The following is a 24259-nucleotide window of genomic DNA, read 5'->3' as shown; positions in this document are numbered from 1 at the left end:
AAAAAAAAAAAAAAAAAAAAAAGACCTACTATAACTTTAGCTCATGTAAAAAAATATTAGAATCCCTAAGATTGATATAAGTTTTTCCAGACCATGGGATATACTGGTCCCTGATGCCAGACCACAGACAAGCACAGGCTTTGTCTTTTTTCTTTTTGGCTGTGTGGCTTGTGGGATCTTAGTTCCTCAACCAGGAATTGAACCTGGGCCCTTGGCAGTGAAAGTGTGGAGTCCTAACCACTGCCCTGCCAAGGAGTTCCCCACAAACTTAGTCTTTTATGCTGAGAATTGAATCATCCTTTCTGAGTGTGAAAATGTCTTTTTATCTTTTAATCAAATGATTGTGAAAGTATGTGTTTACTGATTGTCTTTTTGCAACTTCCTGACTTGGCATGCACCAGTTGCCAACAGTGGACTCAGATTAGCAGAAAGACCAGGCAAAGCTGCCACGTGGGTACATAAAGCTGACTTTCTTTACCCGGAGCAGAGGTTCGAAAACTACGGCCCTTGGGCCAAATCCAGCCTACCACCTGCTTTTGCAAGTAAAGTTTTATTGAAACACAGCCACATCCATTTGCATTGCAGGGGCTGAATTGAATAGTTGCAAAAGAGATGGAATGTTTAAGCTTACATGTTTGCTGTGTGTCCCTTTATGGAAAATGTCTGCTGTCTCCTAATGTAGAGGATGGAGAAGGACAGGACCCAGTCAGGACACACAGCAAAGAGACAGGTAGCCTCATCCAGGACTGATGGCAGCAAGGCTTCCTTCTGGACCCCTAGCCCTCTGGGGGCAGGTGTTACAGAGGTTGAGGGCACTGAGGTCACGTCTGGCTTCGGGGGAACAGGGCTCTTTTGGGGTCAGATCTTGAAGACAAAGGCAGAGCTGGCTGGGATGTCCTGAGGGTCACCTGGCAGACAGTAACCCAGCCACAGGACAGCATGGGATACTCAACCTGGACCCTCCACACTTGTCATCCATGCCTCCTCGCGCTGCCACAGGGTGACCCACTGCTCCTGACCCAGGACTGCAAAACCAGGTGTCTCCTGAGTGAGCTGATACCCTCAGCTCTGAGGTGTGTCCCGCACATGGCAAGATCCTAGGGATGGCACATCAGTCTCCAGATTTTTGACATTTCACTACTCTTTGAAATCCTAAAGGCTAGGAACCATTAACCCAATGCAACCTGCTGCCCTCTTGCTTCCCCGCACTCATTCCTGAGAGGTGGCTCCTGGCTTCTGGAATTGCAGTCACCTCAGTGGGGAAGGGCAGTGTCACATGGTAGCTAACCTGTAAAAAGTCCCCTTTGCTGTCAGAAGAATTTTGGTCCCTCTGAGTCAAATCTACTTTCTGATAACTTCTGCCCTTTCTGGAGCTTACGATTCAGTCTTACTCTTTTATACATCAATCATTTTAATACCCTTCTTCCCTAAGTTTGTTTCCTTCAGGATGTGGTGCACTCAAGTATTTTAATGCACTCTTCAGATGACATGGCCACCCCCCTCCGGAAATGCTCCAGTTCATTAATGTTCCTCTTCAAATAACATACCCAGGCCTGGAACACTCCAGACATTCCAATGTGGCTTGCTGTTCCACAGCACTCCATTAATGAAACCGAGAAGAGGCCTAATTGTTCTAGCAGCTACCTCATGCCTCATACTTCATAGTATGGAACAGTCTCAGACTGCTGACTCAGGCTGAACAGTGGATAGTGGGGTAGAGGGTGAAGACGGAGAAAATTAACAAGGACTGAGTGTCTTCTAAGGGCCAGGCATTGTCTAGATACTCTACCTGATACCACATCTGCTCTTCCAAAAAGCCTGCACGGTGGATATTATCTCCATTTTACAGATGAGGAATCTGAAGCTCCCAGAGAAGTTTAGTGATTTGCCTAGGGTCACACAGAACTGAAGTGATTTGCCCAGGACTGGTGAGTAGTAGTAGTCCTAGGTTTGGAACCCTTGTCTCTTGACTCTGAAGCCTTTCTGTGTTCCCTCTGCATACACTTCTTTAACACCATGGAGTGTGGGCCACTCAAACCTCAAGGTCATTTTTGTATAAACGCCTGTCAGATTTCCTCAATAGTATCTGTGTGATGGTGTTTTCTTGTTACCCTTTCCTTCTAGTTACAAAACAATACTTAACACTGAAGAAAAGTGAGAAGTACAGAAAAAAATACAAATGAAAATAATGACTGTATCCACCAGTTTGTAATCCAAAGTTAATCACTAATAATATCTAACACAACTCCTTACAATCTTGTTTCTGTGAATGTGTGAGATTGAACCACCTGAGATGACCAATATTCAATCTTTTTTGGTCTTCAAAAAAGGGAAGAGTCATACAATTCAACAACACTTTTCTTTGCATAAAGCAGAAATCACACTGTACCTGTAAAATGTGTATTCTGCCTTTTCACTTAGCATTATGTTATGTCCTGACATCTTTTGAAACTCTTGATAAGTAGCATTTTAATATAGCCTAATTTTGAAATAATTTGAATTTAAAAGAATTTAGTTAACTATTCTGTTGTTGGGCATTTGCATGCTTTTCATTAAAAATAGTTCTGTGATAAACATCTCTCTATATAAATATGTTTTTATATTTCTGATAATTCTTAGAATTAATTCCTAGAGGTAGAAGGGAAATCAGAAGGAATGCTTGTGGTTTTTGATCTGTGCTACTTTCCAGAGAGACTGAGCCAATTTTCACTCCCACTGTACCCTCATCTGAGGCTTCCCTGGTGGCTCAGTAGTAAAGAATCTGCCTGCAATGCAGGAGACCAACTGCAATGCAGAAGACATGGGTTCGATCCCTGGATCAGGAAGATCCCCTGGAGGAGGAAATAGCAGTCCACTCCAGTATTCCTACCTGGGAAACTCAATGGGCAGAGAAGCCTGGTGGGCTACAGTCCATGGGGTCACAAGAGTCAGACATGACTTAGCAACTAACCACCACCACCATGTAAGCTCACCTACATAGAATATTAGTACTTTTGAATATTAGTTAATTTGGTTGGTAAGAAGAAAAAAATGGTATGGCATTATTGCTTTACTCTTTATTTCTTTGGTTCTTTTAGAGACTGTTGTACAATTTATTTTTTGAACCTAAAAAATATAGGTCTTTACATTTATTCCTATGTACATCATTCCACTCCATTGAGATGTTGAGTCAAAGCTGAGCCAGTAGAGTGTAGTGGCTGCTGAATAAGCCAACGACTGCCTGGCTGCATTAACAGGAGTGCAGTGTGTAGAACAGGGATTGCCGTGTATAAACCAGGTCCCACTCTACTTCTCCCTGGTCAGACAGTACATCTGTAGCTTTTCAAGTGTCTGGTTCAGGGTGTCTTGTTTAAGAAGGACATTCACAAACTGTAGCGTATCAATTGGGGGAAATGGTGGTGGGTAATGGAAAGAGATTAAAGACAGGGAATACTGAATGCTGAGTAAGAGGGGAACAGTTGGGCAGAAGAGCTGTATTCCGAAAGGACAAACCTCTCTGTAGCATCTTTGTCACTCTCCTATAAGTCTAAAGCTATTCTACCGTGAAAAAGTTATTTTTAAAATAATGATGAAAAAAATGGGATTTCCCTGGTGGCTCAATGGTTAAGACTCTGTGCTTCCACTGCAGGGGGCACAGGTTTGACCCCTGATCTGGGAACTAAGATCCCACATGCCGCACAGTACGATCTAAATAAATTAAATAAAGATACTTAAAAAAATGATGAAAAAAATAAAATAATGATAGGCTTTAGGTATAAGACAGATTCACTTTATTTGCAGTGACTCCAGAAGCAGAAAAGTGACCAACAAGTACAATTTAAAAGTAATAGATTTTAGATTCATTTGAGAAAAAAAATCTAATACTTTGCACTATTGTATACCCAGTGAATTCCTCAAGAACCAGTGAAGACACCATCCAAAGCAGAAAAGGGACCAATAGGTACAATTTAAAAGTAATGGATTTTAGATTCATTTGAGAAAAAACATCTAATACTTTGCACTGTTGTATACCCAGTAAAGACACCATCCCTGGAGGTATTCAAGCAAAGACTTGAATTCAGGGTGGCAATCAGAGGCCTTGTGTGTGGGGCAGAAGTTTGAACTAGCATCAGGTAATGCCCAAAGTCTTTTCCCAAGCCAAGATATCATGCATCTATGAATTTGTGTCCTTGGGGTATGAACAGAATAGCAGTCAGAGTTGAAGGGGTTCCAGCCGCCTGGAGCAGGTGAAAGGGCAGATTCAGCCGGTGGTAGGTGCTGACACAGGCCTCTCTCTGCAGTACGAGTACCTGCTGAAGCTGAAGATCATGTACACCGTGGGCTACAGCTCCTCCCTGGTGATGCTCCTGGTTGCCCTAAGCATCCTCTGTGCCTTTCGGTAAGAACAGGTACCAGCTCCCCATCTCCCTAGCCTTCCCCAGGCACAGAACTTTGGGTCTCTTTTATTTGCTCAGACCAGAGAAGGGAAGGTCTGGTGGGCCACTTTGTCTTCTCTAGATCTAAAGCTTGCCTGTGGCAAAACACTGAAGTTTCTGTGACCTCCTTCATCCCTTCATTCATTTGACATTTACTGAACATCACTAAGAACTTACGGTGCTGGTTGCTTTAAATGTATTATTTCTAATGTTTACACAATGTAAGAGATAGGTATCACCCTCATTTTACAGGTATACTAGCCAGACTCATGTTTGCAAGAAACAGAAATCCATCTTAAAACATCTTAAGAAAAGCAAAGGTGACCTGAAGCATTTAACTGACAATTTCAGGGGCATCTGGCTTCAGGTGTGTCTAGGTGCTCAAAGGTATGAGCAGAACTAGGTCTGTCTCCTACCATTGCTTTGCCCTGCATTGGCTTCAGGCAGGCTTTATGCAGGGACAGTAGAGACAACCACCAGCAGCTGCAGAGGCACATTCTACTAGCTCAGCAACACCAGGGCAGGGAGACCCCTTTCTCCATTAGTTGCAATGAAAGTCCTGGGAGAGCAGGCTTGGGTCACGTGCCCAGCCCTGGGCCAATCACCACAGCCAGGTGAGGAGTGCTCTGATTAGTCAGGTCTCTCATGAGGGTGGGAGTGCAGTTGTCTGTACCCAGAGCTGGAATGGGTACCCCATATGAGAGCCTGGTTCCTGTAGGGAAGGAGGGGAACAGGTGACAGCCTTCTGCCCCTACCACAAGGGGACACCTAGGCTTTGGTTGGTGAAAGCCTTGCTGAACTAGGTCGTGTAGCTGGAAAGAGGCGGAGCCTGGATCTGATTTCTCCCCACAGCCTGTGTACTTTCTGTGCCACATGCCCCCTTCCCCACCCTCCCTTCTAACAATTCTGGGAGCTGCAGGAGGTGGTCGAGGCAGAATCGAATCTCACTCTTATAATCTCAGCTTTTTTTTTTTTCAATTGCAGCATGAAACAGAGTAGGCTGGCCACTGGGGGTCTGGGCTCTCATTCGGTTCTGCCAACAGGGAAATTCATAGAGATGCCACATCCAGTACCTGGGTTTCCCTGGTGCATGGGGTAGGGGGTGGGGGTGCTGAGCTGAACCCTCCGGCTCTGCCACCTATGGCCCTGCATTCTCTTTCTCCAGGAGGCTCCACTGCACCCGCAACTACATCCACATGCACCTCTTTGTGTCCTTCATCCTGCGCGCCCTGTCCAACTTCATCAAGGATGCTGTGCTCTTCTCTTCTGACGATGCCACCCACTGCGATGCCCACAGGGTAACATGCCCACATGGCCCATGGTGTGGCCAGGCCTGCCTGCTTCCCCCCAGCCCCATTCATTGAGGCTGGATTTAATGCTTAGAATCAAAGGGGCCAGCACTGGGGCTGGAATAGGAGGTTCAAGGAGTCCCATGTCCCCACACGTGCAGCCGGGGACTCCTATGAAGGCAGTTTGCTGAGAAGCCAATGGGGCTACTGTTCAACTTCCAGTGTCCCGGAGTGGATCAGCCTCTCTGGGTATTAGACACATAGCAAGGCTCCTCCTTCCTCTACTCCTGCCAAGTCCCAAATGTAGACAGATGACAGAAGTCTAGAGATGGTTGGGATTGTAGAAAGAAAAAGGTGGACAGGTCTGCATCTGCATGCCCAGATGTGCAGCAGAACATAATCTCACCCTCTTCCTCCTCCTGAACACGCAGAGGAGTCTTCATTCATTGCAATATCACTCTGTGTATCAGTTGAGAATCTCTTCTGCTGTACGTAACATAAAACTATACATCAGTGGCTTAAACAGCTGGGGGTTGTGCCCCACAGAAGCAGTCCACAGATGGGCAACCCAGAGCTGGCACAGTGGCTCCTTGCCACAATGAACACAGTCCTTTTCCCTGTCTGCTCTGCCAGTTTTGATCCCATGCTTTATACTGTGTGTTAGCAATATGACTGCTGCAACCCCACACGTCACATCTATGTTTCAGGCTAAAAGGAGGGAAGTCAAGGTTAAACATTTTTCTGTTTGGGAGGCTTTGGCTTTTCATTTGGAGAAGAATGTGCTTCCCAAGACTGTGTTCACATCTCACTGGCTAGAACTGTGTCATGTGACTATATCTAACTGCAGAAGAAGCTGGGAAGTTCAGTTTTTTACTATCATAGTCTCCATAGTGGAGGCAAGCAAGGGTAAAGGGGACTGGAAATTGAGATTGGTTTAATCAGCCTGCCTGTCGCTTCCCACCATTCACATCTGTAATTGCTTATAGTTCTGTTAAGTTTGTATACTGTTGTAGTTTTTCACACGCATATGTATGTGTGTGTGTTTTCTGACTCAAACTGAGAGGTCCCTCAAGCTGTGTGTCAGGGAGATTTCCAGGATGAAAGAAGAGCACCAGCTTGGAGTTAGAAGATTCTAACCCCACCTCATCACTGACCAGTGAAGTCCAGCAATGCCCAGCAGGGAACCTTTTCAGGTTCTTCTAAACTGTAGACTCACCAGCCAGCCGTGGGCCATGCCTGGAATAAGAGTCTCTAGGAGACCACAGGCAGGAAGCACACCTAGCCAGCAGGGTGGCCCTGGGCGCCCCTCTGTGGCCGTGACCCTCCTGCACTTTGTCAGCAGCCCTCTGGCCATCCCAGGAGCCGTCATCCCTGAGCTGTCCTCAGGGAAAGAGTAGGAAGAGAAGATGAAAGGAAGGCAGACCCTCATAGGTTGCAAGTGGAAGCCGTGAGGGCATGGAAGCCTTGTGCCCCACAGTCCTGCAGGCATGGCTTCCTGGGACCCTGACAGGGGACATGGCTGTCATCTAAGTCATGGCGGCAGGCAAGGCCACCCTATGGCACCCCCTTGAATGTTTCAAGGTCTGGATTCCAGATGCAGTGCAGGTGGGGGTCCTGTGTTCTCTCATCAGTACCTGTCCCTTCTCCATCTATTTCTAGGAAACTTAACCAGGAAAGAAATTTATTAACCTTTTGCTCAGAAATCCATTTCCCTCTTTAGGCCTCAGGTTCCTCCTCGGAAAAATGCCCTCATTTGCTGTTGGGAATTGGGCAATATCTGACACAGTTTGATAACTGGTGGCCAGTTCCAGAATTTGAATGTCACACACCCATTGGCTATGCTGACAGAGCCTGCTGGCCTCTGGACTTGCATTCTAGAGACATCTATGAACCTGATCTTCTGATAGTGGAAGGCCAGAGGGGATGGCCGTGAGCCTGAAAGATGCTCTCTGTGGCCTGGCTGCCGACTCCTGGAGGGAAGTCAACCTCCTTCCCTCCTTCTCCTGGAGGGAAGCCCAGGATGGCTGGCCTGTGACTCAGCTGCCTGTCTTTGTAGGTGGGCTGTAAGCTGGTCATGGTCTTCTTCCAGTACTGCATCATGGCCAACTACTCCTGGCTGCTGGTGGAAGGCCTCTATCTTCACACGCTCCTTGTCATCTCCTTCTTCTCAGAACGGAAGTGGCTCCAGGGATTTGTGGCCCTCGGATGGGGTATGTTCTCCAGGGTATGGTGACTGTGTGACAGGTGGGAAAGGGCACTGAGGCAATAAGGGCTTGGGTTCCAGTTTCAGCTCCACACTTAGTTAAGTTAGTGAACTTGTGTGCTCTTAGACAAGCTTCTTGATGGTTAACTCTCTGGCCTCAGTTTGTCTGTCAAATTGGAAATAATAGCTAAAACCTAGGTCTGATTTCTGGCATCCAAAGCCTTTTATGATTTGATACCCCCAACACCTGTTGCCTTATCTTCCCTAGACTTTCCATTCATATGTCCTCATTCTCACCTCCTTTCTGTATCAGGTAGGGTGCTTTAACTGTAGCTATCAGAAAACCTGACTTTGTGATGGATTCATTTTGATATTTGGCAAAACTAATACAATTATGTAAAGTTTAAAAATAAAATAAAATTTAAAAAAAGAAAAAAAAAAAAGAAAACCTGACTTAGATAGGCTTTAAACTTAAGAGGAATTCATTGGTTCATATAACTGACAAGTCCAGGGATCACCATTCAGGCAAGGCTGAATCCAGCAGCGCAACATCATTTCTTTTTGTTTTTCTACTTCACCTCCTGTAACATCAGTGTTATCATTAGGCTGGTGTTCCCAGTGTAACTGTCCGCAGCTTCTGGGCTTCCTCCTGGCTTCATTGCTACATCTAATGAAAGAAAGAGGCTGTGTCCCAGCATTCCAGCAAATACTCAGATTCACTCTGATTGTGTCATACACATCCTTGAACCAGTCACAGGGGCCTGAGGGAGTGGAATCCTCTGATTGGCTTCAGCTACTCAAACCACAGAGCTTCTCAAAGGAAATATTCAGGATTCAGTCCAGGCAGGAGAGGAAATGGTAGCAAGGCAGTCAACTGCAGGTCCCGTTGCTTCTCTTCCCCCTTTCCTTTCTGGCCAGTGAAGGTGATAACAATTCCGATTTCTTGAGCACCCACTGTATGCCAGGCATTGAGCTGAGCACTTTAATCATCACAACAACCTCCAGAGGCCTCTTAGGAACCTTGGCTCAGAGACGTGACATAACATGCTCAGCTCACACTGTGGACAAGAACAGAGTCAAGATTCAAACCAAGGCCTGTCTCTTTGCAAAGCCCCGTAACTCTTACTCTGCCACAAACAAACATCTATCCATCCTTCCAGGCATACACACGTCCATCAATCTGTCCACCTGCCACCCATCCATCCATCCTTCAACTGTTCATTTGATAAACATATGTAAACTACCCACTGGGTTCTAGACGGAGTCAGATTTCTGTGAGTGACTCACAGGCTTACAGAGGTAGTCATGTGTACCAGCCATTAGCTTCATTTACTCTCCTCTTGGTGCCTTTAATTAAGAAGTGCCCCTGCCAGGAATGCCCTCCACTGTCTTTTCTGCTTGTCTAAATCATGTGCAAGGGTTCTGCCTCTATCAGACCGTCAGGGAACTTGCCTGAACTGTCAGAGTTTGCCAAGCCCTCCTGCTTCTGAACTCTTGACAGTCTGATTAACACATGACCCTTGGCTAGCGGAAGCTGTAGGGCCCTGCTGATCTGGATTTCCACACTGGCCAGTAGTCCCAGAGGGCCTGGGACAAGGGACTTGCCTTATACAGCCAACTCTGCCCCAAACATCCCCAATATGGAGCCAGCTCCCTGAGCCTTGACTCCCAGATCTGGCAGGATTTTCCTGAATGAACATGGACGGTTTCATCATCTATAATATCAGGACTATAATTTATTCAGCTTTCTTTGAGCACTTCTTTGTGCTCAGAAGGGCTTACAGAGATTCCAAAAATAAAAACGGTTCCATCATTCAAGGGGTTTGTAGTCTAGCAAGGAGACAAAATTACATTGTGATAATATCTCCATCACAGATTCTTAGGAGGTTTAATGAGATGAGAACCTTCTTTTCTTTCTCAAATATTTATTGAGCATCTACTATATACCAGGCCCTGGGGTTAGAGCCGCACATAAAACAGCACCAGCTCCTTCTCTCCCGGCCTTTTTGCCTGCACAACCCCAAGGGGACATGAAGGGACTCAGGAAGGTCTAAACTGTGAAAGGCTTTTCTCTTGCAAAAGCAGCAGCCCCTGCCTCAGTTTGTACTTATTCCCTGCCCCAGGCCCTGAGATAAGTTGCTTAAATGAGTATGTGGTCAACCATAAAACTTTGCAAAAAAATTTTTTTTTTCAAATTAGAAAAAAAAAATTGCCATAGTCTCATCTATTGAACATTTTCTGGGGTTTCTTTTCAGACTTTTTTATAGTCCTAGTTTTTCCCACTTGGTTACAATTATCCTGTATGTAGAATTTTGAATCTTGCCTCTTTCCTTGAACACAGAAGCATGCTCTATATTCTTTCAAATCTTCAATAAACATTTTTAATACTCTGTGGATGTATATAACCAAATATCTATTTTTTTGACGTTAAGATTGTTTCTCATTTTTTACTGTGACGAATAACACAGTGAGGAGTGCTTTTATGGGCAAAGCTTATTCCATATGTAATAGAAAATCCTGGAATTGAGGCCCCTGAGTCAGAAGGCATAGGCATCTAAAATTTTTAATACTTATCCAGAACTTTTACTTTTTCAAGGTGGCTGGAGTGTCAGTCTGTGCCCAGAAAAGTGTGACACCTCAGGCTTCGTAGATGAATCAAGCTCCCACCCACTCACAGAGGGAACTCAAACCAGTGCTCCTCCAGCTGGAGCTGCATTGGAATCATGCAGAGGGCATGTCCTCCCACCCGGCCCTGGGCCCCTCCCCTGGCCAGAGTCTTGGTCTGGTGGGCAGGGGTGGAGCCTGAGATTCTGCATTTCTCACTGGGCCCCAGGTGATGCTGACACCACTGTCCCAAGGGCCACACTTAAAACCATAATTTAAGCAGTTATTTTCCACTGACTCACTATTAAAGATGTAAAACAAATAATAATAAACAAGTGGCCCTCAGAGTCCCTATTTGCCAAAAGTACCCAGCTCTTGAGAGTCCCTTGGACTGCAAGGATATCCAACCAGTCCATTCTAAAAGAGATCAGTCCTGGGTGTTCTTTGGAAGGAATGATGCTAAAGCTGAAACTCCAGTACTTTGGCCACCCATGCAAAGAGTTGACTCATTGGAGAAGACTCTGATGCTGGGAGGGATTGGGGGCAGGAGGAGAAGGGGACGACAGAGGATGAGATGGCTGGATGGCATCACCGATTTGATGGACTTGAGTTTGAGTGAACTCTGGGAGTTGGTGATGGACAGAGAGGCCTGGCGTGCTGCGATTCATGGGGTCGCAAAGAGTCGGACACAACTGAGCAACTGAACTGAACTGAACTGAACTGACCCAGAATTTAGGTAAAGAAATTTTTTATCAATGTCATACATGCACTTGGTTTAGAGAATTAAATAGAAGTACAAGTCTAGGACTTCCCTGGTGGCACAGGGATAAGAATTTGCCTGCCAGTGTAGGGGCCATGGGTTTGATCCCTGGTCTGGGAAGACTCCATACACCATGGAGCAGTTAAGCCTGTGTGCCACAACCTCTGAGTCCAAGCTCTGGAGCCCCCAAGCTGCAACTACGGAGCCTGTGTGCTGCAACTACTGAAGGCCGTGCGCCTGGAACAAGAGAAGGCACCACCGTGAGAAGCCCTGCACCACTACGAAGAGTAGCCCCAGCTCTCTGCAACTCGAGACGGTCTGCACAAAGCAACAAAGACCCAGCACAGCCAAAAATTTAAAAAATAAATTAAAATTTTTAAAAAGAGTATAAACTTCCTTAAAAAATAAAATGTCAGCCTAAAATGAAAAAGAAAAAAAGTTCCCTGAAAAGGCTCTCACTTCTGCCTCTCAGAGGTAATACCTTCCCATTTTTCAGTTCTTCCTCCTATTATTTACTCTCATATTTCTAAATGATATTCTACTATTTCTTGATTTGTCCATCTGAGATATTATTGGTTGACTCCTTCTGATGGAAGGGAAGGATATAAAATTCTTCATCTACCACCTCCATCTTCCCATTAGAGTTGTTCACATTTTGGGGCTAAATCATATTCAATGTATACATCATTATGTCTATATAAATATTCCTCATAGCTCAGATGATAGAGCAACTGCCTGTAATGTAGGAGACCCGGGTTCAGTCCCTGGGTTGGGAAGACCCCCTGGAGAAGGAAATGGCAACCCACTCCAGTATTCTTGCTTGGGAAATCCCATGGACAGAGGAGCCTGGTGGGCTACAGTCCATAGGGTCACAAAGCGTGAAACACGACTGAGCGACTAACACACACACAAATCATATTCAATATATACATCATTCAGTTCAGTTCAGTCGCTCAGTGTGTCTGACTCTTTGCAACCCCATGAATTGCAGCACGCCAGGCCTCCCTGTCCATCACCAACTCCTGGAATTCACTCAGACTCATGTCCATCGAGTCAGTGATGCCATTCAGCCATCTCATCCTCTGTCGTCCCCTTCTCCTCCTGCTTGTCTTTCCCAGCATCAGGGTCTTTTCAAATGAGTCAGTTCTTTGCATCAGGTGGCCAAAGTATTAGAATTTCAGCTTCAGCATCAGTCCTTCAAATGACTATTCAGGGCTGATTTCCTTTAGTATGGACTGGTATACATCATTATGTCTATATAAATACTGTTCACTACCAAGCCAAGTGGTGTAAAATCATTTTACTTCCAATATTTGATTTTTTATGTTTTATGGAGTCATTTTTTAAATTTAATTTTTATTTTGTATTGGAGTATAGTTGATTTACAGTGTCGCATTAGTTTCAGGTGTACAGCAAAGTGGATCAGCTGTACATACACATGTATCTACTTTTTTTCAGATTCTTTTCCCATATAGGTTATTACACAGTATTGAGTAGAGTTCCCTGTGCTACAGCCGGTCCCTGTTGATTGCTTTATATAATGTCATTGTTCAGTCTCTCAGTCATATCTGACTCTTTGCAACCCCACGGACTGTAGCATGCCAGGCTTCCCTGTCCTTCACCATCTCCAAGAGCTTGCTCAAACTCATATCCATTGAGTCGGTGATGCCATCCAAGCATCTGGTCCTCTGTCACCCCCTTCTCCTATCTTCTATCTTTTCCAGTATCAGGGTCTTTTCAAATGAGTCAACTCTTTGCATTAGATGGCCAAAGTATTGGAGTTTCAGCTTCAGCATCAGTCCTTCAAATGAATATTCAGGACTGATTTCCTTTAGGATGAACTGGTTGGATCTCCTTGCAGTCTAAGGAACTCTCAAGAGTCTTCTCCAACACCACAGTTTGAAAGCATCAATTGTGTGGCGCTCAGCCTTCTTTATGGTCCAATTCTCACATCCATACATGACTACTGGAAAGACAGACAGCAAAGTAATGTCTCTGCATTTTAATATGCTGTCTAGGTTGGTCATAGCTTTTCTTCCAAGGAGCAAGTGTCTTTTAATTTCATAGCTGCAGACACCATCTGCAGTGATTTTGGAGCCCAAGAAAATAAAGTCTGTCACTGTTTCCATTGGTTCCCCATCTATTTGCCATGAAGTGATGGGACTAGATGCCACGATCTTAGTTTTTTAAATGTTGAGTTTTAAGCCAGCTTTTTCACTCTCCTCTTTCACCTTCATTAAGAGGCTCTTTAATTCCTCTTTGTTTTCTGCCATAAGGGTGGTATCATCTGCATATCAGGTTATTGATATTTCTTCCTGCAATCTTGATTCCAGCTTGTGCTTCATCTAACCCAGCATTTGCATGATATACTCTGCAAATAAGTTAAATAAGTAGGGTGACAATATATAGTGGTATGTATATGTTAATCCCAAAATTATGGAGTCATTTTTAACTGACTCATTTTATGTTGTTGTCATTAATTCTCCCAAATTCTCAACAGAACTGGAAAACCATCCAGTGCCAGGTTTCCTATCATCAAAGGCAACAACATGTAATCTATCAGTCCTATTTGTTTGGTTTATTCCTGCTCTATCAGTGTCCTAGGGCTGCTATAACAAGTTGCCGCTGGCTTAAAACAACAGAAATTTATTCTTTCCCACTGTGGGGACCAGAAGTTCAAAGTCAGGCTTTGCCAGGGCCAATTCCTTCTAAGGTCTCTGAGGGCCAACATGCTCTATGCCTTTGCCCCAGTTTCTGGCAGTCCTTGGTCTTCTTTACCTGGTAGGAGCGTCACTCCAATTTCTGCCTCCATCTCGACATGGTCTTCTTCCCCTGTGTCTCTTCTCTTTGTCTGGGTCTCAGTGCCTTCTTAAAAAAATAACAGTCATATTGGATTAAGGCCCCTATAGATATGACCTCATCTTAACTAACGACACCTTAAAAGACCTTGTTTCCAGGAAAGGGTAAGGTCACACCTAAGGTTCTAAGGATATGAACCTTTGGGGTGGAGGGGGATATGCCATTTAATATAATCTACTATCCCGTGTTCTTTCTAAAGGAGCTTTCTGCCCTCTTGCTCTGCCCTCTGGTCGTTCTGTAGACTCACTCACTCCCTTAACCTTCACACTGAGTTTTTCTTCATCTCCTCCACAAATCCTATACCTTGACTTCTTGTTTCCCTATCTTTGGTTTACTCTTTGGTTGTGTTGGAGTTCATCCTCTGGTATCTGTCTAACAGAGAATGCATGGAAGCTACATTCTTTTGCACTCCATATCTAAACATACCTTTTTTATTTTAAGTATATTTACTTATTTGGCTGTAAGGTCTTAGTTGCGGCATGTGGGATCCAGTTCCCTGACCAGGGACTGAAGCCTGGCCCGCTGCATGGGGAGGGAGAGTCTTAGCCCCTGGACCGCCAGCGAAGTCCCTAAACATATCTTTGTTCAGCTTTCACACCTAACGTATAGTTTTCCTGGGCATAGAAATTAGGTTGAAAATTGTTTCCCCAGAATTTTGAAGGTCTTCTATTTTGGCATCTGGTGTTTTGGGACTTGCCATGTCATTCTGTTTCCCAAGCTTTTACTCACCTCTCTGTATAAGCTGCAGAATCTTCTCTCTGTCCCCTGTGATTTTTTTTCTTTTTTTCTTACTCTTTGATTGTGCCATGCAGGATGTGGAATCTTAGTTCCTCAACCAGGAATGGAACCTGTACCCCTTGCAGTGTAAGTGCAGAGTCTTTTTTTAAAACCCTTGCCTGAAATCGACATGTACACACTGCTTTATTTATCTTTGGCCGTGCTGGGTCTTTGCTGCCACAGGCTTTCTCTAGTTGTGGAGAACTGGGGCTACTCTCTAGTTGCCCTCTGCAGGCTTCTCATTGTGGTGGCGTCTCTCGTTGTGGAGCAGGGGTTCTAGGCACACGAGCTTCAGTAGTTTCATTAGTTCTAGGCTTGAGGGCCCTCGAGAGTGCAGGCTTCAGCAGCTGTGGCTCTCGGGGTCTAGAGCGCAGGCTCAGTCTGCGGCTCTCAGGCTTAGCTGCTCCTCTGCAGGCGGAATCTTTGTGGACCAGGGATCAAACCCAGGCCCCCTGCATTGGCAGGTGGATTCTTATCCGCTGCACCACCAGGAAAGTCCAGAAGCATGGGGTCTTAATCGCTGGACTGTCAGGGAAGTCCCTGTCCCTTGCATTTTGAAATGTCATAGGAATGTGCCCCCATGCAAGTCTGTTTTCATCCTTTTTGCTGGTGAGTGGCAGTCCTTTGATCTGGAGACTCGCATCTGTCATTTCTTGGACAGTCTTCTTACACTGTCCCTTTGATCTTTTTTTTCCCTCTGGTTTTTATCCTCTCTTTCTGAAACTTTTAATCAGATGGTTCACATCCTGGAATTGACTTCTAATTTTCTCCTTTCTCTCCTCCTATTAATACTTTTCATTCCACACTCTGTGTTCTGGGCAATTCCTGGTCTTTATCTTCCAGACAATCTATGGAATTTTTTAAAGTCTTGATCATCATATATTTAGTTTCCAAGCCCTCTTCCTTGTTCTCTGAATGCTCCCTGTTTTCAACATCCTGTTTGTGTCTTGTAGAGGTAATCTTCCCTCTAATCTCTCTGATGATATTCCTTAGAATTGTTTTGTTCAAGTTCCTCCTACAGCCTGTATGGTCTATTTCCTCTGAGTTCCTTTTCTCTGCTTGTTTTGGTCTTTGTCTTTTATGTAACCAGCCTTCCTCAGATGTTGGTGACCTTGACCATTCATAATTAAGAATGAGTCACTTCAGTGTTGACTGAAGGCTGTCTGTGTGTGTGTATGTGTCTGTGTGTGTGTGTGTCTGCGTGTGTCTGTGTGGGGTGGTGGTGGTGCTTGGGGTTTGGGTCACATCTCTCGTGGGAGACTGGGCTGGAAATGGCCACTGTGTTGGGGGTCCTCAGCATGGCTATCTACAGGCCCTTTTTCTAAGGCCGTTTGCTTCCTCCGGGAGGAATCCTTTCATCTGCCACCTGGGGTGGAGGTTGGAGGGCTGGAGCAGCGTAGAATCCTGGCTGCTGGAGGTCTGAAAACTGAGCAGCCTGGGGATGGGGCTCTTCTCAGTTAGGGGATAGATAGGCATGTCCGTTAGAAATAGAATCTGAGTTATATTTTATATAACTTAAAATTTTCTAGTAACCACAGTAAAAAAAATCTAGTTTCACTAATTAGTGAAATTCAATAGTGTATGTTATATAACCCAATATAACCAAAATATCAACCTTTTAATGTATAATTTTTAAAATTGTTAATAACATATTTTACATTCTTTTATTCATGCCAGATCTTCCAAATCTGCTATCTTGTGCTTTTAGCACATCTCATCTGAGAGCAGCCACGTAGCAAGGGCTCAGAAGCCACACGTGGTGAGAGACAGCAGTACTGGGCCGCGCAGACGTAGACCAGCTCAGCTGAGAACCCCTCCCATCCTCTGCTGGGCCAGAGCCCCAGTCCTCCTTGGCTCAGTTGCCCCTGAGGATTCATTTCTGTTAGAGATGAACAGCTGACTATTTGGCTGTGGGAGGGTGGTTCTGACCACCTGGAGTGGTTACCTGCCTCCTGTCCAGACTTCCAAACCATCCTGCTGCCCACCCCCAGGCACAGAACAAGTGCCTTCTCAGAGGCACGCCCATGCAGCACTCATGCTTCAGCTTTCTCTGCTCTGGGACATCAGTCAGTTACTGCTCCTCTGCCAGCTGCCAGCTTCCTAAGTGTATTGACATCTGTCATCTGCTGTACCCTCCTTTTCCATTCTTTGGGCTTATAGGCTTGTAGCATTTTAATTTTTTACTGTCATTTTGAAGGGGTGTCAGTGAGAAACAGATAAATGTGTAACTTCAACTTAACATGTTCAACTAGAAGTCAGGAAATGTTCTTGTATTTTGTCTTTAAAATCCTTGTGTATTACAAGTCTCTAGTCTAAAATCTGTTTTTGTTTAAATGATGCCGATAGATTACATTATCAGTCAAATGGCTTAAGTTCTTACAAATCAATATTTGAATAGAACTGATTGTTCTCCTTTGGTCTTGTATCCCCTCACCAAATATCTCAGTTTGATAAAGGGGCTCCACCAGTGGCCTCCACAAGCTCGTGGTCCCCTCCCTTCTGCCCTGCAGCAGTCCTTCAGAGTGTGGCCCAAGCTTCCAGGATACCCCTGCCCCGAAGTGGCCTTCAGGATCTATCTGATCCTGCATCAGTTCCCAAGGATTCCATGGCACCCTTGAAGCATGAAGCTGCTTATTTACACAGGATGGCAAGGAGGTTTCCATGGCAACTGGACCTCAGCATCTGCTCACTATCTGGCCTAGAGTCACCGATTGTCCTGTTTCTCATAAGGGTGTGGAAAATTGAGTCATCTCCCTTCTGCCTACCCACCCCCCCACCTTTATTTTTAACCCTCAGGTTCCCCAGCCATCTTTGTTGCTTCATGGGCTGTCACCAGGCACTTTCTGGAAGATGTTGGGTAAGCTGTCGGATGGAGAGGTAACAGAGTATATTTTATCTTGTCCAGTTCTTTCAATAGGATGGACCCATCTCTGAAGCTGTTATCTAGGAGAGGCCTATGTCTCAGACCTGGAGCCGCAGGCGGGTTCTCTGCCGTGCAGGCTGCTGAGTACCCAGCTCTCCTGGATATGTGTTTTCAGATATGCTGAGCCACCCTTCTGCTGCCCGATCAGCTCTGTGCCTGACAAGAGCTGTGCTGCTCAGGGAGGAAGCTCTAAGGACCGACCTAGCTTTTCTCTTCCTGGCAGCTCCCTCCTCCTGTCCTCCCGACATGGGATGTCTGAGTCCTGCAGACTCAGGAGAGCAGGAGAGTAGAAGCAGCTTTCAAATCCCTGATGGGTACAAAGAGATCTAGTCTCATTCTCTAAAGATTTGGCTCAGGATGAGCCTGGGGGCTACTGTGAGTGGGCTCACGGAAGGAAAGCTTGAAGGAAGCTGGGGAGGTGGTGAGGCAGCATGGCCATGTGGGAGGCCGTGTTTCATCATGTAATGACACAGCCAGGCCATGACGGACGAGGTGTAAAAGTGTCTTGCTGTCCAAATTCAGTTTAAAATAATCCTTTAAAATGAATTAATTCTCTCTAAGAAAAATCTGGATTTTTAATTTTTCTAGAACAAATGGAAAGTTCTGTCAACATTCCCTAGGTCCCTTGTGGCAAAAATGAGCTGGACAGAGTTGTGGCCACCTTAGACCAAGCGCAGTCTGTCTATTTGCCAAGTCCCCCATGCTCCCAGCCCTGTGCCTGGTGTCCCCAGGGCTGAGGTCACATGACACTCACCCAGGCGCTTCACTTCCTGACACTTCACCTGCCTGGCTGCTGTTGGCCACCACGCTCCCCAGTGATCTTGACCATGCACTTGGCTCTGGGGTCCAGAATCTTCCATCTCAGATCTGTGTGCTTTTGCTCCCTAGACACTCACTGGGCTTGCCTGGAGCCTGGATGCTCCCCAGCCCTGGCGGTGCTCTTGGCAGCAGAAGATGGTCAGTCCTAAGGGTGTTAAGCCCACAGTCTACAGGGGGCAGGACCACAACGTACTCCTTCCTGCAAAGGGCACCTCTGAGAACAGGTCTCTTCTAGTCAGCCCAGCTCCCCACTCCTAGTCATACCTGGCTGTCCCTCCCTAGGTGCTGGGACATCAATGCCAACGCATCTATCTGGTGGGTCATCCGAGGGCCTGTGATCCTCTCCATCCTGGTAAGTAGCTAGCCCCCCTAATCTGGCTCCAATGGGAGAGACCAGAACAGTGACAGGCTTGCAGGGTGGAGGGCCTTGGCAAAGCCAGCATTGCTGCCTCCAGGTGTATGGAGGAATAAACCAGAGTTTCCAGAGTCTGGGCAGCAGCAGGAGAGTCTAGGAGCCCTGCCCCCAGAGACTGCCAGAGGGGAGGAGAGCGAGTCCAGAGCAAAAGCTTGCCTTGGCCTTGTCTGCTGGGAGCAGCTTCAGTGTACCAAGCAGAACTCCTTACTCAGAGTGGGCTAGCTCAGGTCGCTTGAGATTCTGCCTCCACTGGTTCAGATGGTTGGATCTTGATCATTTTTAAAGCATTCTGTGGTTGAACTGGGCAGACTCACTGAGCCAGGATCATAGAGCGGGTAGCACCTGGGGAAAGCCAAGGCTGCTGTGGTCTTGGCCTCTGTGGTGTGGTGATATGACAGGGCGGGAGGGCAGGCCTGAAGAGTTGGCCCCAGGGGCGAGATTCAGGAGTGACTCTTAGAGCAGTTCAGGGTGTCTCCACCTTTGCTCTCCTGTCAACCTGGGAGCCTTTTAAAAATACCAGTAGCAGAGATTCAGGCTCTCCTTGTCCTGGGGAGGGGCCTGGGCACTAGGCTTGGTTTTACGTTCCCAGGTGATTCTGCTCTGCAGTCCAGAGCCCTGTAGCTGAGCCTGTGGGTGTGGCTAAGGATAAGGAAGATCCATGGGGGCGCGCCCTGGGGCAGCCCTTTTCCTAAGTAATGTGCACAGTCTCAGAGGGATGCCAAGACTACAGAACCAGGTGACAGAAAGTGCCCTTACTAGGCTCACAGGAGGGTTAGACTGGGCAACAGCCCCCTCTTCCACTAGCTCGCTGGCTTTCCTTGCGTGGCTGGTTGAAGGGGCCATCCCATAACCACTTTCCTTTTTTTTTCAAAAATAGTAGAATTGGGGGGGAAAAAATAGTAAAATTTGGGACTTCCCTCATGGTCCAGTGGTTAAGACTTGGCGCTCCAAATGCAGGGGTCATGGGTTCAATCCCTGGTCGAGGAACCCAATATCCTGCATGCTGCATGGTGTGGCCAAAAACCAAACAAACGAAAAAGAGTAGAATTTTACACCATCCTCCCTATTATCTCAACTCACAACAGGAGAGCTAGAAATTGTAGAGAAATCTGAGTAGCAGCCATGATAGGCCACTGAGTAGCTCAGGAGGGCATAATGACTTTTCCCTATTTCTGCTTCTCTTAGAGGGTGTGAAGGTCATTCATTAATTTGGAACCACTCAGGGTAGGAGTTAGGGTTAGAAACGTAGTGTCTGATACGGTCGTAATGCACAGTTATCACCAGTACAGAGGGTGTCTAGTGCTTTAAACACAACTTTATTTTTGCTGCCCTGATACATTGCTACCCAAAGTCACTTTATGTTAATAAATAAATAATTTGATTATAATTTTGATTAGGCCAACTTTAGCATAGTGTTTTCTAATCTGACTAAATTAAACTTTAAGGGATAGTGAAAGATATTAGGCTTTCATTTCCTATATACAGTCTTAATACACTGAAAACTGTATACTGAAATCTGCTATTATTTATCAAAAGTTGTTTTTTGTCAGCTTGTCACATGTAAATAATGTCTGAACATTTTTTATTAGCATAATAATATGGCATAAAAATATTGACTATTCTATCACTAATTATGTTATACAAAGAATGTGCTTGTTTTATGTTAAATCAAAATATATTCTCGCTTCTAAAATAATAGTAATAGAATTCATATAAAAGTGCAAAAATACAAAATGTATTTTTAAAAAAGGACTAAAATCACCCATATTTGTAGCACCTAGATGGACATTATGATGCTGTGCTTTTCTGTCCTGTAATTTTCTTTGAGTGCATGTACTTTTTCAAAATGCTTATTATAGTTTTGTGTCCTGGTTTGTTTTTTTTCCCTTAGCAGTAGATGTAAACTTTCCAATGTCACTTGAAATTATTTGATCAACTGCTGTGCTATAGCTGCTAAATACTGAGCCAGTTTCCTTGCTATAATTCTGGGACTTTGACAGGCCAGCCCAGGAGAGCCCCAGGGCCCAGGCTGATTTCATGAGACTGTGGTCTCTCTAGTGATTGAGGATATTGGTGGGGGTGGGGGCATTCCTGATGCCAAGTATCTCTCTCCCAGCCTGTCACGGGGCCCAGAATTCCACTATTTAAGGTTCATTCTTGGGATAGTTAAAATTTTCCCTTTTGCTTTCAAATGCTTCCTATTAAATACAACTCACAGGCAAAAAATAAAAGAGCCTTTGTTAGTTTATACCATGTACAGCTTACAGCAAGATCCACAAAGAGTGAGCTGAGAAGTGTCCTGACCAGGGATGCTGAGCTGGGGTCCTAGACACGCCACTAATCCTGTGTCTTCTGGCAAGTGGCCGTAAGCCCCCAGGCTACTCGTCTGAACAATGAGGGTGCCCGCCCAGTCAGTTCCACTGATCCCTGCTTCTGCAAAATGATTCTGGAGCTGGTGGGTGAGGGGAGGACAGAGGGTGCTATATGGGCAACCTCGTAGTGTGGCTGGCACTGGGCACTACTGGAGTGGGGCAAATGATGCCAAAAGCAACAGACTCTGGTCCCTGTCCTTTAGAAAGGCAGGATTGAATTGGCAGTTAATGGACACATACAGATGCTTGCACTTGGCCCCTTGCAAGTATTTCAAGTGCCCTTACAAGTAGCATCATCCCTAACTACAATAAATCAGGAAAAGGAGGTGATCAAGAAGGCTTCCTGGAGCTGGTGATTGAGCTGCAGAATGACTGTAAGTCTCTGAAGCAGTGGTTCTCAAAATGTGGTCCCTAAACTGGCAGCTTCACTGGGGACCTTGTTAAGAATGCAAATTCCCCTGTGGTCCAGTGGTTAGGACTCTGGGCCTTCACTGCCGAGGGCCTGGTCCCTGGTGGGGAAACCAAGATTCTGCAAGCTGCAGATAAAAGAAAGAAAGAAAGAAAAAAAAGCAAATTAAACCATAACTGTTGGGGGCGGAGCCCAGCAATCTGCACCTTAAACTTTGAGAACCTCTGCTTGTAAAGCCTTTGCTACTTGGGCATAGTCCAAGGCCCAGCTTTGGCATTCATTCCCTGGAGCTTGCTAGAAATGCTGGATCTCAGGCCTGCATTTTAATAAGATTCCAAAACATTCCAATTGTGAGTGATCCACCCTGCGACTGAGCAGACCTCAGAGCTCCTGCAGCCCAGGAGTGGAGGCTGAGCCATGGAAGACAGTGTGTTTCTCCAGGACTGGGTGTGCTGGAGGGCGTGACATGCCGTCTTGCTGTGGCTACACTGCCTTCCCTGCCTGGGGCTGGAGCCAGGAGAGGTGGCCGGAAAGCAGATCATCTTTAGCCTCACCTCTGTCTTGTGTTTTACAGATTAATTTCATCCTTTTTATAAACATTCTAAGAATCCTGATGAGAAAACTTAGAACTCAAGAAACAAGAGGAAATGAAGTGAACCATTATAAGTAAGTGGAAGGCAAAGACAGGCACTCAGTCAGTCAGCAGGCATTTATGGAACACCTACTGTTTACCCAGCTGGTGCTCAACACTATAGAGGTAGAGGAGGAGGAAGAACTGAGACCTCATCCTGGGGAGTTTACTGTGGGGTGGAGGGAAGGAGGGGTGGGTCCTTTCCTCTGCATAGAACTGCCCTGGAGATGGGGAGAAAAGAAATCTAAGCAGGACCCCTGTAGGCAAATATCTCATCCTTGGGACAAGGCTAGGGAGTCAGGGGCCCAAATTCAAGTTTTTATGGGGACAGTGGCTCTCCTTATCTGTGCGTTTTGCATCCAAGGATTCAACCAACCTTGGATTGCAGATTGCAAATATTTGGGGAAAAAAATCCAAAGCAAAACATTTTCATTGTATGAGGTATTATAAGTAATCTACCCACTCCAGTGTTCTTGCCTGGAGAATCCGAGGGATGGGGGAGCCTGGTGGGCTGCCGTCTCTGGGGTCGCACAGAGTCGGACACGACTGAAGCGACTTAGCAGCAGCAGCAGCAGCAGAGATTATAAATATATGGGGCACGTGCATAGATTTAAGCAAATACCCCATTTCATATAAGCGACTTGAGCATCCAAGGATTTCATTGTCTGCAGAGGGTCTGGAGCCAATCCCCATGGGTGCCAAGGGTCGACTGTGTATTTTCCAGCTTTCACTATACCTTCACCAGATTTTCAAGATAATGTGATTCAAAAATACTTTAAAACCTTTGAGATGGTCAAGAAAGATGATGTATTAGCCTGCTCAGGCTACCATAGCAAGACACCACTAAAGTGGTGACTTAAGTGGCTGACTTAAATAAGAGAAACTTAATTCCTCACTATTCTGGAGGCTAGAAGCCTAGGAATAAGGTGTTGGCAGATTTGAATTCTCTGGAGGCCTCACTCCTTGGCTTGTATACAGCCACTTTCTTGATGAGTCCTCACATGACCTTTTCTCTATACGTGTGCAATCCCCATATCTCTTCTTAAAAGGACACCAGTTGATTAGACTACAGTCCCACCCTGATGGCCTCATTTAAATTTCATCACCTCTTCATAGTCCCTATCTGCATATACAGTCACATTCTGAGGTAATAGGGGTTAGTTAGAGCTTCAACTTAAAATTTTTTTTGTGGGGAGGGGGATACAGTTCAGCCCATGACAAATGTTAAAGATAAATCAGTGTCCACCAGAGGCTTTCTCTGTGATGTTCTGGGTTCTCAGAATCTGGCGGAGGCATGGATGACTTGGTGACAGATTTTCCTATGGTATCTTTAGAGCAGTGGCTCTGAAGTAGGGTCATGCTGGGGATCAAGAATAAAGTTGCCAGATAAAATACAGGATGCCCAGTTTAATCCGAGGCTTGGATAAATAGCTAATAGTTTTTTTTGGTACCTACACCAAAAAAAAAAAAAAAAAAAAAACCCAACAACTATCTGTTGCTTATCTGAAATTCAAATTGAACTGGGCATCCTGTATTTTTGTTTGCTAAATTTGGCAACCTACCCTGGGAAGAAAACAAAAGAGCTTCTCCTTACAGATATTCATTATCCAACAAATGAGAATGGTGGCTTTGCTAATAATATGTTAGACAGTGTGTGATATCTTAATAGTAACATATGCACATATGTTATAGCGTTATTCCTGTGGCTATGGGTTCAAAGCATTTTACTGATAAGGTTGCATAATCCAAGAGTTTGGAGAGTGGCCATGGACTGATAAGTATT

The 24259-nt window shown here is 45.4% G+C and overlaps 1 protein-coding gene across 1 annotated transcript in view; it reads left to right on the top strand.

The window, feature by feature from the left end:
• Window positions 1–24259, top strand: part of SCTR (secretin receptor) — a 75170-nt gene that overhangs the window by 43432 nt on the left and 7479 nt on the right. Inside the window, exons 5-10 of the mRNA XM_010860793.1 lie at window positions 4281–4378; window positions 5581–5713; window positions 7761–7914; window positions 17704–17764; window positions 18932–19001; window positions 22420–22511. Coding sequence (XP_010859095.1) covers window positions 4281–4378; window positions 5581–5713; window positions 7761–7914; window positions 17704–17764; window positions 18932–19001; window positions 22420–22511 — 608 coding nt within the window. The remainder of the gene's footprint in view (window positions 1–4280; window positions 4379–5580; window positions 5714–7760; window positions 7915–17703; window positions 17765–18931; window positions 19002–22419; window positions 22512–24259) is intronic.

Source organism: Bison bison, unplaced genomic scaffold (assembly GCF_000754665.1).
Source record: "Bison bison bison isolate TAMUID 2011002044 unplaced genomic scaffold, Bison_UMD1.0 scf7180017864471, whole genome shotgun sequence".
Taxonomy (NCBI): domain Eukaryota; kingdom Metazoa; phylum Chordata; class Mammalia; order Artiodactyla; family Bovidae; genus Bison; species Bison bison.
This window is presented reverse-complemented; position numbering and strand designations above follow the sequence as displayed.